Source organism: Elephas maximus, chromosome 24 (genome assembly GCF_024166365.1).
Source record: "Elephas maximus indicus isolate mEleMax1 chromosome 24, mEleMax1 primary haplotype, whole genome shotgun sequence".
Taxonomy (NCBI): domain Eukaryota; kingdom Metazoa; phylum Chordata; class Mammalia; order Proboscidea; family Elephantidae; genus Elephas; species Elephas maximus.
Genome location: NC_064842.1, coordinates 15,149,128 through 15,162,959, shown reverse-complemented (window position 1 = coordinate 15,162,959; position 13,832 = coordinate 15,149,128). Strand labels below are relative to the sequence as shown.

The 13,832-nt window shown below is 37.2% G+C and overlaps 1 protein-coding gene across 6 annotated transcripts in view; it reads left to right on the top strand.

Annotated features, from left to right (window-relative positions):
- ENAH (ENAH actin regulator) overlaps positions 1–13,832 on the top strand; it is a 174,145-nt gene that overhangs the window by 97,388 nt on the left and 62,925 nt on the right. For all 6 annotated transcript variants that reach the window (XM_049868467.1, XM_049868466.1, XM_049868465.1 and 3 more), the window contains exon 3: positions 2,238–2,415. In XM_049868467.1, the coding sequence (XP_049724424.1) occupies positions 2,238–2,415 (178 nt within the window). The remainder of the gene's footprint in view (positions 1–2,237; positions 2,416–13,832) is intronic.

Genomic DNA, 13,832 nt, shown 5'->3' with positions numbered 1-13,832 from the left:
CTGTCCTCTAGGGTCGCTGTGAGTTGGAATCGACTCAACGGCAGCGGATTTGGTTTTGATTAATATTTCCCCTTTTCTCTTGCTTTTCATTCCTTCTGCCCTTTGAAGCTTTTGTAAGGATCATTTTTAATCTTGAAGAACATACTTTAGAATGTCTGTCAATGCACATTTCTTTTTTCTTTGTCAGAAGTGTCTTCATTTCAGCTATCAGACGTTTAAAAAGATCTAAATGAATGGCAGTGTGTGATATCCATGAATTGGGAGACAGCCTGATGGTATCAGTTCTCCATAGATGGATCTTTTACTTTCAGTGCCACCTCAATCAAAATGCCAACAATTTTTTTTGGTGTTAATTCACAAGCTGAATATATCATTGTAGCCACACATAAAGGACCAAGAATCTCCAGGACAATGATGAAGAACACCCAAGTGGAAGGACATACTCTTGTGACTATCAAGACTTGATATAAAGCTATAATAACTAAGACATTATGGTATTTGCTCAAAGATAGGCACATTGAGCAGTAGAACAAAATAGAATCCATTTGGACACCTGATGTAGGAAAAAGGTAAACTCCAAGCACAATTAATAGATGGTGCTGGATAAATTGGATAGCCGTATTGGGAGGTGTGAGAGTTGAATCATGTCTTACACCATGTGTAAGCGTCAATTCCAGTTGGATTAGAGATATAAATACGAAAGGTAAAGCATCTGTGAGATAATATATGATAATATTTTCATGACTTTGGGATTGAGAAACATTTCTTAAACAGGATATTAAAAGCACTAACTGTAAATGAAAAGATTGCTAATTTGGACTGAATAAATTTTGAAAACTTTTGTTCATCAAAAGACACCATTAAGAGAATGAAAAGATAAGCCACAGAATGGAAGAAGATACTTGCAACACGTGTAACCAACAGCGGGGTCACATCTGAAATATAAAGGAGCCTGCACATCAGTAAAGAAAAAAAGGACAACTTGTTAGGAAAATAGGCAAGAAATTTAAATTAAGCAGATATTCACAAAAGATAGCCAATAAAACATATAAAAAGGTACTAAATTCTTTAGTAATCAGGGAAATGCAAACTAAAACAACAATATAGTATTTATACCCATCAGAATATTTGAAATAAAGACAGGCAGCCCCAGTTGTAATACTGCATAGTATATGGAGTAATGGGAGTGACCAGACCCTCCTGTGGAAGTGTAAATTGGTAATAACCAATTTGGTAAGCCGCTTGGTGTTATCTACTAAAGTTGAACATAAACATAGCCATGACAAGTCCATTCCTGGGTATATTCCCAACAAAAAGGTGTGCTTGTGTATACCAAAGACCCGTAGTAGAGTGTTCATAGCATCACTATTTGTAATAGCCCCAAACTGAAAATAACCCAAATGTACATTAATAGAATGATGGCTAAGTAAACATGATTTATACAATGGAATCGGATTCCCCAAATGAACGCGAATGGTTAAGTGCTCAGTTACTAACCAAAAGGTTGGTGGTTCAAGTCTGCCTAGAGGAATCTCAGAAGAAAGCCCTGGCCATCTACGTCTGAGAGATCACAGCCACTGAAAACTTTATGGAGCGCAGTTCTACTCTGAAACCCAGAGGTTACCCTGAGTCAGAACCAGCTCGAGGGCAGCCGACTTTGGGGTTGGTGTACAGTGGAATGCCGTAGTGAAATGAAAATGACCACACTACAACGACATGCAGTAAATGGATATTTTTCATTATCATGAAATAATATTTTGAGGGAAGGAGAGCAGACTCCTTATAATATGTATTGTGTAACTCCATTTAATGAAAATACAAAGACTGGCAAAAACCTTTTGGGAGGTGGAAGGATTTACGAGAGGGGCTTGTGTTAGTGTTCTGTTTCTTAATCAGGAAATTGTTTATATGGGAACATTGACTAAGATATACACTTAGGTTTTATATACTCTTCTGTATTTGTAATACTTCAGCAAAAAATTTAACATGTGTTTAATAAGGAATGTAGGTTTTCTTTTGATTTGTTGTTTCACTGTTTCAAGGTCAGACCTCCGTAATCATCAGAGTTTAGCTTCCATCATCTTTCTGCAGACTGATTTTATCCCGAATAATTGTTCTAGCCACTTTTGCCATAATCTGTCAGGAGCAGGTTTGAATGAATATATTCAGCATTTGTTGATTCTTCCTTGATTTTGCCATTTATTGGCTTGACTTTACAGAGAATTACTGTCTTTTAGGTCGTGATAAATTGTGCCATTCCTAAAGGGTTGAAGTACAATCAAGCTACACAGACCTTCCACCAGTGGCGAGATGCTAGACAGGTGTATGGCCTCAACTTTGGCAGCAAGGAGGATGCCAATGTCTTCGCAAGTGCCATGATGCATGCCTTAGAAGTTTTAAATTCACAGGAAACAGGTAAGGTATCCCTGGTTTATTTTTACACTTGAAGTGCTGTGTATATGTTATAGTTAATCTTTTTGACCAACTTTTAAATCATATATCTTCTTGAAGGAATTCTTGAATTTCTTTTGCTTGCTGTGAAAATGTAGACTTGTTTGTTGATAATAAACATATAATCTGGAAGGATAATTCTGTGAGATCAGTTAGTTTAATAATTTTTTTCACTGTCTCATTTGAAATTATTTAGTTGTGTTCATCCTGCTCCAGAAACAAGTTTTGTGGCAAGGACTTGAGGCCCAGAGAAGATGCAGTGGGTAGAAATTGATTCTAGAAGTTGTTTAAAGGTTTTAGAGGTGCCCTCAGGTGGTAAAAGCTATGAATTGCATCTCCTGATACTTTGCGTGTTGGTTGGAAAGCTGATACGTAGAAATAACTCACTTAAAAAAAAAAAAAACCAGGATTTAAAACTGTATACATGTTAGAGGTGAGCTCAGATTTATTCTGGTTTAAAAAAATAGAAAAGGAAATACACAAACCAATGGTTACCTCTTTCAGGAGATAGATTACTTTCATATTTTACTTTCCAAACTCTCTAGAATGAACTTGAAGTACTGTTCTGTCCTATAGGGTCACTGTGAGTCGGAACCAACTTGATGACACCTAACAACAATACATATACGTATAAATACACAAATACTATTCTTGCTGATGTTGTATATTTAGTAGCTATTTTGATGATATAAATGTGGTATAAACAAAATTTATATATTTTAAAAGGAAGAAGTTGTGGTCAGATTAAAATTTGATACTTTGTTGAAGGTATAGAATTTCAAAACCCACTGTAAATATTATAAAAATTATATTTATCCCTTGCCATATTCTAAAAAGGGTTTGAAGCATCTAGCTCATTATGTTAGTCTATTTGAAGCATGAATTATTAGAGCAAGAAGGTATTTTAGGGTCTTTTGAAACTTTGATATTATACCTATGCATGTTTTATAATAGACCTTTTGAGGAATTTAGGAGCTCTGTAAATAACTTGAATACATAGTTATTATACGTTATTTTGAGAAAAGGAACCACTGGAACTCTTTCTGTTTGCCAATAAGTACAGAAAATAGCACAGAAAAGGCTGTAGTCTGTACTCCGTGTGTAGATAGTCTAAGTCACTGTCTTTTCTTGCAGGCATCAATATTTTGTCGGCATTCTGTTGTGGGTATACAATTGCTTTTCTGTCACCATAGCTGTACCATAGGGAAGAAGGTAGAATTGTGGTTCTTAGCATCTTATTAAATAAGTGAAATACATGATAAATATTAAAGGACCAAAGTTTGGTGAATTTATTTATGACAGTAACACTTGGCTTCCCCACGTCTGGAACAAACTAGCATTATTTTTATTTCTAAAATAAGAGTATCAGCAGATGTTAGGAACTAAATGTTAATACTTTAAAGTCGTTAAAAGTGCTGTTCATCTTTCCAGTGTGTGTTTTTTTTAACCAAATGGAAAGGATTGTTTTCATCAGTGAGTAGTCATATCATTTGCTTTCAAAATGCAAATGCTAATTAATGTTTTTTTGTTCTGATGTTAATCTTTTGAAATTAGTGAGTCCTAATGTGGAGAGACTGTGGTAGAGAATGTGATTCTCTATTATAATAAAGTGATAAGCATTAAGAAATGTTCCAAATTATAGCAAGTTTGGCAAATAGGAAAATCGCCCATCACCTCACTAGCTACACAAGAGTTTTGATATGACAAAAAAAATTTTAATAGGATTCTTGGATGATTTTGAAACTATCTCCTTCTCTTGTCATACTCTCCGACAGTCATGCTGTGGGCTGAGAAGAGAGAGAGAGAATGGTTTGTCCTTTCTAGCAGCCCCTTTGCTTTGTGGACCCATTCACTGGCAAAGAAGCTTTTGGTTCTGTAGTTTTTTCATTGGAATAAACAAAGCACATAAAATATGGCTGATGTTCTAAATAGTCTAATTTCTTCAGGAAATGACTGTTTTCAGAAATTACTTGTAGTTAAACACTAATTTCTGATTTATTTTGGATGACATTAGCTGGCTCAGAAGTGGAGGCATGGGAGGAGGTAGATGCCAAGCATCACAAGTATCCTTGGGAAGGGATATAATGTCCTGTGTAGATTCTCAAAGTATGGTAGGTATTTACCCACCCAGGTATTATTTTGTTAGCCTTTTCCCGATCCACCTAAACAAACATATCCCAAAATGCAGCCTTTCAGCTTGATCATAGCTTCCTCTGCCAAATCGGTTTGTTTTGGGCTCATGGCCAGTTCTCTGCTAAAATCATCTACTGTCTTCCTGCCAAAACCGAGTTGCCAAAACTTAACTTGATTGTCCCCTCCCTTAGCAAACAATGTACCCAATAAAATTCTAATCAGAAGCAAAAGAAACAAATTTATTCATAAAATAAAGTAACTACAGATATTAGTCTTCACTGTTTCTTAACATTTTACCACTGAATTATGGTTATTCCATATTGAATATTTTTATTTAGTTTTTATCACTAGGTGTTACTGTCAGTATTATCCATTGAATACCATTATTGATGGAAACCCTGGTAGCGTAGTGGTGAAGTGCTATGGCTGCTAACCAAAAGGTCGGCAGTTCGAATCTACCGGGTGCTCCTTGGAAACTCTATGGGGCAGTCCTACTCTGTCCTATAGGGTCGCTATGAGTCGGAATCAGCTCGACAGCAGTGGGTTTGGGTTTTTTCGTTTACTGTTATTGATAAAAATGTTTCTCAGTGATTTTCAAACTTTAACTTGTGGACAACTTTGTTCAAACAAAAGCTTTTGCAGACACTCAGTGTATAAACAAAAAATGGTGCTTCTCTGATTAACGTGGGGGCTGGAGGCCCAGGGCCACTGAGTCACCCATCATGGTTCCACGACCAACCCGTCTTTCTTGTCAAAACCGATAAACACACAATTCTATCTCCCTCATCCTGCAAGTCCCCCAAATCGCCAACAAAGGTTTTTTGTTTTTAGTAATCAGCTTTCTTTGGGGCTAGTCATACTGACCTTTATTAGGTGCTCTGTGTGCGTATTTAATATTTCCATTTCTTTTATGTAAAGGGTGGGTGGCAGAAATGTTTTCCTTTATTTTGTTTTTAACTTCGTGTGCAATTATCTAATATACTGGAAAGTACAGGAGGTGCTAAATACAGTGAGTTATATTTGGAATAAAAAAAAAAAACCACACACATTCACATGTTCTAACATTTTTTAACAAGAGCTGAATTAGTGCTCTTCCTTTCATACCAGATGCTACAGTGTATGTTTTCTTTGTCTGATGGAAATTGACTTGATTTTAAATGAGTACATTCAGTATGCATTGAGACTGATATTTTTGATTCTGTATTATTTAGCAAATACATTTATAGCATTTTTGTGGATAATAGTTATGGATTATATAAAATATAAAGTCAGTCCTTGTGATGATTGGCGGAGGTAAATTTGTCCAGTCTATTTTATTCTGGAAAAGGTTTAACAGTCATTTGAAAGTAGGAAGTAAATTTTTTAAATCCTTTTTTTTTCCCCAAAGAAAATAATCTGCTTAGCCAGTGATACTGTTCTGCTGCTTTTGTTCTAATCAACCAAGATTTAAGCATATCTTTCCAAGAGGAAAGATATGAGTCAAACTCAGCATTTTGTCACTAACTAAGACTGCTTTTGCTAGGTTTTATCTATTGAATATGAGAACACAATCAAAGGACTCCTCTTTATGTTTGATATTTTCTTCAGATTTTATAATTAGTATTAAAGTTTTTTTTTTTTTTTTAATGAAAATTTGACCTGGCATGCCTTCCAATATAAACATTTCTGTAAATCTTACCAACATTTTTAAATCTTATTGTGATTTATGTTTTGGAATTAATTGGGCAAAAAGAAGACAAGAATCTCGAAAAGTTTCTAGAAAGACTTTATAGTGACACTTTCATTTTTCAGTCTTCCAGATGGCTCATATTTATGGGAGCAGTATTAACTTTACAGCACAAAAATGTCATGAAATAAACATGTTTTGAGCATAGGTCCTATGCTAAGTACTGAAAATAATATTAGCAGAAGGTATATCACTTGCCTTTCAGGCAAAATTAGAATAGATTTTGTGAAATGTTATGTGTTGACATAGTAAGGCCTTTGGAGTACCAAAGAAAGTTCTAGGATCAGAGAAAGCTTTGAAGAGGGAGGTGATGCTTGAGTTATGTTTTGACAAGTGAGTAGGCTTCATCAGCGATAGCAAGAGCATTCTAGATAGGCTTGGATCTATGAGAGTTAGGAAAAATTGGAAAACGGGAACTAGACCGTGCTTGAGCGTGAGAATTTATTTGGAGGCAAATGGCAGGAGATAGACCAGAAAGGTTGGGAAGGGTCTTTTTGTTCTTGCTGAGGAGGATAAATATTATCACGTAGGTGGCAGAGAGTCATTGGAGGGTGATAAATGTTTGATTTGATCAAATGTGTGCGTTAGGACAAATGTGACGGATTGGTGAACATGCAGTTATAGGCATGACGATCAATTATGAGGCTTTTGCGATAGTGTCTGTGAGAAAAATGAGGCCTGAATTGACACAACAGAGACAGAAAAGGAGCAGAGTGAAGAGGAGGTGACAAGCGTATTTAGTGCCAGCCCTACCCCTGGGTGGTACAAATGGTAAAGGCACTTAGCTGCTAACCTAAAGGTTGGAGGTTCGAGTCTACCCAGAGTTGCCTCAGAAGAAAGGCTTTGGCAGCCTGCTTCCAAAAAATTAACGACTGCAAACGCTATGGAGCACAGTTCTACTCTGACACACATGGGGCTGCCCCGAGTTCACTTGAGACGGCAACTGGTTTTGTTGGATGGCTGCTGTGTGCCAGGTTTTATTAATCTGGCATCCAGATTACTGATAATCTTTATGACAGTCCTGCAGGGTTGGTGGTATTATCCTTATTTTTTAGATGAGATTGGGACTTACATAAGGTCACTGGACTGGCCAAAGGCCCTGCAACTAGGTAATGGCATAAGTAGCATTTGTATCTGGATTTATTTTTAGAATTCACTCTCTTTCCACTACGTCAGTGAGATTTAATGGGCAGGCCAGGAAAGAGAAAATGGAGTTTCAAGATGATTTCCATGTATGTCAGTTTGAGCCACTGGTGAAGATGGTACTATTAACCAGAGACAGGTGAGGATGGATGATGGGAGGGGGCTTTAGAAGAAGTAGTGGAAAACAAGTGCCAAATTTGGCTCTGGACAAACTGCACTGAGGACATTGTATTAATGCTTTCATAAAGTCATGGAAGTTTGGATCTGAACAGGGTCCCAAAAGTAATCTTGGACAGTATTTTTCAGATTCTTTTAACTTTACCAAACCAACTGACTCTAATTGAAGAAATTCCATTTTGAAACAAACAAAACATAGCTGTCATCAGTATTCAGGTTTGGGATTCAGGTGGCTGGGACAGTCTGATGGTTGCCGTAGTGTACTGCATTATTCTCATACTTACCTTCTCCAAAGTCCCCCCCATTTTTAAACTCACAGTCTTCACAATAATGTGAGGTTGATCTGTCAGTGCTTGTCACTCTCCCCTTTCCAGTACGGAGTTGGACTGCAGAAATGGAACTTCTCAAGGTCACAGTATTTACCTAGAAAGGGAGGCATAAGGGTTCGGGTCTTTTGGCCTTTTAGGCCATTTTGTTTTAATATATTTTTCTGTCTGCACTGCCTCTTAATTCAAGGTCTTCAAAACATTTTTTTAAAAAGGCTTTTAGGAAGTAAGAGTAAAAAAGTAGTAAAGAGAAGAACGTTTATTTTTTGTTGTGTAGGGTTTTTGTTTTGTTTCTTAAGTTAAATGTTAAGGTCTTTATTATGGGGTCCTTGTGGAGCAGTGGTTGAAGTTCAGGCTGCTAACCCAGAAGGTTGGCAGTTTGAATCTACCAGCTGCTCCTTGGAAACCCTGTGGGGCAGTTCTCCTCTGCCCTGTAGGGTCACTATGAGTAGGAATTGACTCCACAGCAACAGGTTTGGTTTGTTTATTTTAATTGTGAAAGAACTTGAATTTGGAGTCAAAATACCCTTGTTCTACTCTTCTTTCTGCTGGTGGCTGGTTGCCTTCTCTAAAGCTATTTTTTTCTTTATAAAATGTGGGTCATGATAATACATGTGTTAGGATATTGTTACAGCAGTTAAATGAGGTCAAGACTTTAGTATTGTTAAACTAAAATAGCAATTTTGAAAGTTAATGTTTTAAACGTTTTAGGAAATTCTAATGTGTGGGAGGAGCTCTGGTGGCACAGTGGCTAAGTGCTCAGCTGTGAACCGAAAGTTCGATGGTTTGAACTCACCAGCCACTCCATGGGAGACACGTGTGGCAGTCTGCTTCTGTAAAGATTACAGCCTTGGAAACCCTATGAGGCAGTTCTGCCCTGTCCTACAGGGTTGTTAGGAGTCGGAATCAACTCGATGGCAACAGTTTTGTTTTTTGCTACTGTGTGCATTAACTTGCTTAGAGAAAAAAGTGGAAGAGAGACTTTCACATTTTCTGTAAGTTCTTTTTCATTACTACCGGGTAAAGGCATATCTTTATTTATTTGTTTGTTTGTCTGTCTGTGTATCTGTCGAAAGTTCATTCATCATTTGAGTGCATCTGTATGCAAGGGAAAATCAGACCGAATCTTGCCTTCAAGGATCTTTTACTCTTGTAGGGGAAATAAGACACAACTTTAATACAAGCGCCCTGGTGACACAGTGTTTAAGAGCTTGGCTGGTAACCAAAAGGTCTGCCGTTCGAATCTACCAGTTGTTCCTTGGAAATCCTATGGGATAGTTCTACTCTGTCCTATAGGGTTGCTATGAGTCAGAATCAACTCGATGGCAATGAGTTTGGTTTTTGGTTTTATAATTCAAGAGAAAAAGTCACCCCTGAGGTACAGGTAAAAATACTATGTGGGTATAAGGGGATGAGATTTCTTCTAACTGGAGCAATTAGGGAAAGTTTTAACGACGAGGTGGCTTTTTGAGCTGGATCTTGAAAAATGGATAAAATGTAGGCATGGGGAGATAAAGGGGAAGTCATATCAGGCCAGGGGGTAAGACACCTGAGTGCAAAAGTGGAAAGAATGGGAGGTGTTCATAGAGCAGGGAGTTTTTTGGTTGGGCTGGTGGAAATAAAGCCACAAAGATGGGTCTAATCAAGAAGGACCTTTGAGAGCTGTGGGTGTTAGAGATTTAATATAAGTTTTTGAGCAAGTAGAATAATAAGAGCAAAGCTATACTTCAGAGATCCAGTAGTGTTTTGAAAGGAAGAGCTACTGGAGTCTGAGAGATAAGCATTAAGTTCCTGAATGGAGGCAGAAATAGTAAGAATGAAGTTCAAATGGGACAGAGATTACAGTGATAGAATCAGGTGAGTTTAAACAAAAGCTGTTATTGTGTTGGTTGTTCTTTATCCCCTTGGGTACCTTTTTTCATTGAAAAAGAATTCTGGCTACTCATTCTCATATGACAATAATAGAGCTCTCTAGGAGAGTATCATATTTGTTTATAGATGATGTGATACCTAAAATTATATGTGCTGTATCAAGGAAATACATAGTTTTGGAGAAATAGATGAAAAATGAAAATGTAGTTCAGCGTAAGTTTTGAGTTTTTACTGTGAACCTGAGTCCTAGTTTTAGAAAGAAAGGTGCATAGACACAGTATTTGCTTTAAATAGCTCATAGTTTAGTACAAGAAACTCCATTAATGTCTTAATTATTAATTAAGGTGAAAGTAGTGTTAAACCCAATGACTTACTAACAGTTATCATACGTGTTATGTTTGAATGTCTTTTTCCTTGGGAGGTTATTCTGTTCAGATTGGAGCAGTGATTTTCAGCTCAGTACCCACAAAACGCTGGTGGCGTAGTGGTTAAGTGCTACGGCTGCTGACCAAAGGGTCAACAGTTCAGATCTGCCAGGCGCTCCTTGGAAACTCTATGGGGCTGTTCTACTCTGTCCTATAGGGTCGCTATGAGTCGGAATCGACTCAATGTCACTGGGTTTGGTTTTTTTTTTGGACCCACAAAACTGTTCAAGTAGGCCTGAGATCGTTTTTAGTATTTTGGGAAGCTAAATAAACAATGTGTACATCATGCAGTCCAGTGATAGAGCTATGCCTGTTAACTCAAATATTAAGCTTTTTTGTTTTGGCCTGAAATTGACCAGCTCTTTGTAGAGATATGGTTGTGTAGGGTTTTATCTTAGAAATTAATAGAGGTAGTAGGATTTGTCATGCATAAACTTGTTTATGTTAAGGTAGTCATGGCAAGGCACTCAAGTAAGACCTCACAACATTCATTCAGAGCTGGAGAATCAGACTTAGCAAAATACAATAACAGTGTTGTACAGTGGTTAGAGCCCAAATCTTTAGGCTTCCTGCTGTTCCTTTAGCAAGAGGTCTCCGGAGGAAGGCTTAACCAAGGCTCCAACTCGGCAGAAGTCCCTCCTAGATAGGGTCCAAGGCCAGAGGCAGCGAACAGAATCTCAGTTCCATCTCTGCCTTCTTTCAGGGAGTGAGCAGAAATTCAGGATTTATATGTGAGTTTGTCACCTTGGCTCCACACAAGGGCCAGTGTGATGTTCTGTCTTTTCTCCAGGGCTAGAGAGTAGCTAAATGATACATCTTCTCTTCAAGGTTAGAAATTGGGGAGGTCGTTTAGATTTAAGCTATTTTCACGTGTCACAGCATGCCGGGTCAAAGTGAACTTAAAGGTTGTTCATGTTCTTTACATATTTCACTTAAATCTATGTTTCTATGTCTAAGTTCAGTTTTCTAAGTAATTTTTAGTAACTTACAGGTTTGTAATGATTTATAGTTGATTTTAGAGAGCCTCACGAGGGTTGACATATTTCTAATTTCATATTATAAGTGCTCATACGTACGTTTTTGAAAGCATAATAGTGACATATATCTTATGTGATTTGAGATGATTATCAAAACATACACAACAGATTGCTATTTAAAACTAGTGTTTCCATCAAGTTGATTCCAACTCTCAGTGACCCTATAGGACAGAGCAGAACTGCTTCATAGGGTTTCCAAGGCTGTAATCTTTACGGATGCAGACTGCCACATCTTTCTCCCACAGAGCGGCCAGTGGGTTTGAACTTGCCAGCCTTGTGGTTAGTAGCTGAGCTCTTAACCATGCACCACCAGGGCTCCTTATCCAAAACTAGTCAGTTCTAATTAACTGTTGTTGACATTTTAGGAATTTTTGGATCCTGTGATTGTGCCAGATACTGATAAGGAAAGTTAAATAGTCACAGTACCTGAATTGAGCACTGCCAATTATATATCTTTGCTTACTTATGAAAGAACAAAGAGTAAAAATAAATACAGTTTCTTTAGACAGACTTACTCAATACTGAGTTCAAGAGGGTTAGTTAAAATAGTAACAGGGTTTCTCGCTGTTGAGAAGGGTGGGGGATGCTGAATTAGACTTCCAGTTCCTTACATTTGCAGCCTCCATTTCCAGCCTCTTGCCTAGTTTTCTCATCCCGGGTTCCACGAGAAAATTCAGCCCTACAGAAAATGGTTTGGGTGACTAATCTCTCATTTCTTCCAAGGGTGGCACAGAGCTAGTACCATTCTAGACTCTTAGGAGAGAAGTTGATTCTTTACGTACTATGGATGCCTTAGGGTATTAGGGCATACATCTCTTGAAAGACTCCTTCTCTTCTGTTCTTTTCCTTTCTGTTTGCTTCCTGATCCCACGTTCACCCAGGAAAACTGCTTTGTAGTCCAGGCCTGGAATTGGGACCAGAAAATAACTATGGATTTTTCCATAGTGAGATGTAAGATTACCTACATATAAGTGAGACTCTTTTATATCTCAGATCCTTCTCTTTGTTCAGTATAGCTTTATCTTCTAATATTGACATCGATTAATACTTGAAATTGCAAGCGTTCTATATCTAATTCTTAATCACAAAAGGGAAAGTTTGCGTGAATATTTAATAGTGGCTGCTATTCTTAAAGTTTACAAACCTCTTCATCATTAGAGGGATTAATGCCTGGATTACTGTGTACTTGGTTGCTCTCTGTATTCTCATTTTCCTTTGGGGCCAAACTAGATGCAAAATCAAGAATCTTGAGTTAAAATCCTAACTTCAGAGATTCTCAAAGTGTGGTTCAAGGACTCTCAAAGTGTGGTTCAAGGACCCTCAAAGTCCCCCTTTGGACTCTTTCAGAGGGTCTACAAGGTACTCTGTTTTCTCCATGCACTTCAACCAAAAAAGATACTTTGACATATTGAATGTGGAAACAGATAAAATTAATCTGTCTTCTCTTAAGCCAAACATTAAGGAAATTTGTAAAAATCTGATTTTTTTTTTTAAATTGTAATTTTTCATAAAAATGTTATGTATGTTAGCATGTAATGGCTTTTTGGTAGTTATTTTTAAAATGAATCAATAGAAACTAAAACTGAAAATTTTAATTATTTATTGTAGTGAATACTGATAGGTAAAACCCACAAGAACAGAAGTTCTTCAGGGTCTTCAATAACTTTTAAGAATGTTTGGATGTCCCATTACCAGAATGTTTTAGAACTGCTGCTCAGACGTGTCAGGGAAAGCTGTTGCCTGAGAACAGAATTTCTGTTTTGTCTCTTTTTCAGACAGCCTAGCAGAGAACCTTGAAGGTTGTCTGTTGGATGGGAATTGATTATTCCATTTTTTTTTTTTTTTAATCTGTTTTAGGTAGGTGGACATGCTCTGCATTGACTATACAGAGAAACCTTCCTTCCTCTCTTTTTTATTCCTTTTCTTCGTATTTTTCATCTTCTCTTCTCCCCATGAAGAAGACTTCATGGAGGGCTGCCATTTCAAAGTGGGAAGTTGCCAGTCACAGAAGTGGGCAAAGGTTATTCCTAATTATTGTTAATACCATCATTTTATCACTGAAAGGGAAAATGTAGGTCCGGTGGCCTCTTTCGTGCTGAACGTAGAAAAATTAACCAATAATGAGGTTTGTAACATCATCCAAAGTACTTGTTGCTGCCTCTAGTTCTACACTTAAATTCAGGTTCTTCTGGATTCTGGTTACTTGGTATATTTGTGTTTTCTCTTGTGATTTTCACAGTTAAGTTGTATTATTTATACTGTGTAAATGGATTTTAAAGTATTAACTTCCTGATCACTGGCTGTTTGGGAAAGCTGATTTTAGCTCAGGTTTAATACTGTATTTTTGATGAGCATGACTTCAGCCTTATGCTCTGAGACTTAGGGATATCTTGTCTGCCCCAAAGTAGAAATGATTAAATGACCAGAAAAGTCAGATAATATTTTTGTGATAAGTCTAGGTTTCATAATCTTATAGAAAGTTATTTTACCCTGAAGTTTTTTGTTATTTAGGTAATGTATTCTGTCTGCCTCTCATTTTAGC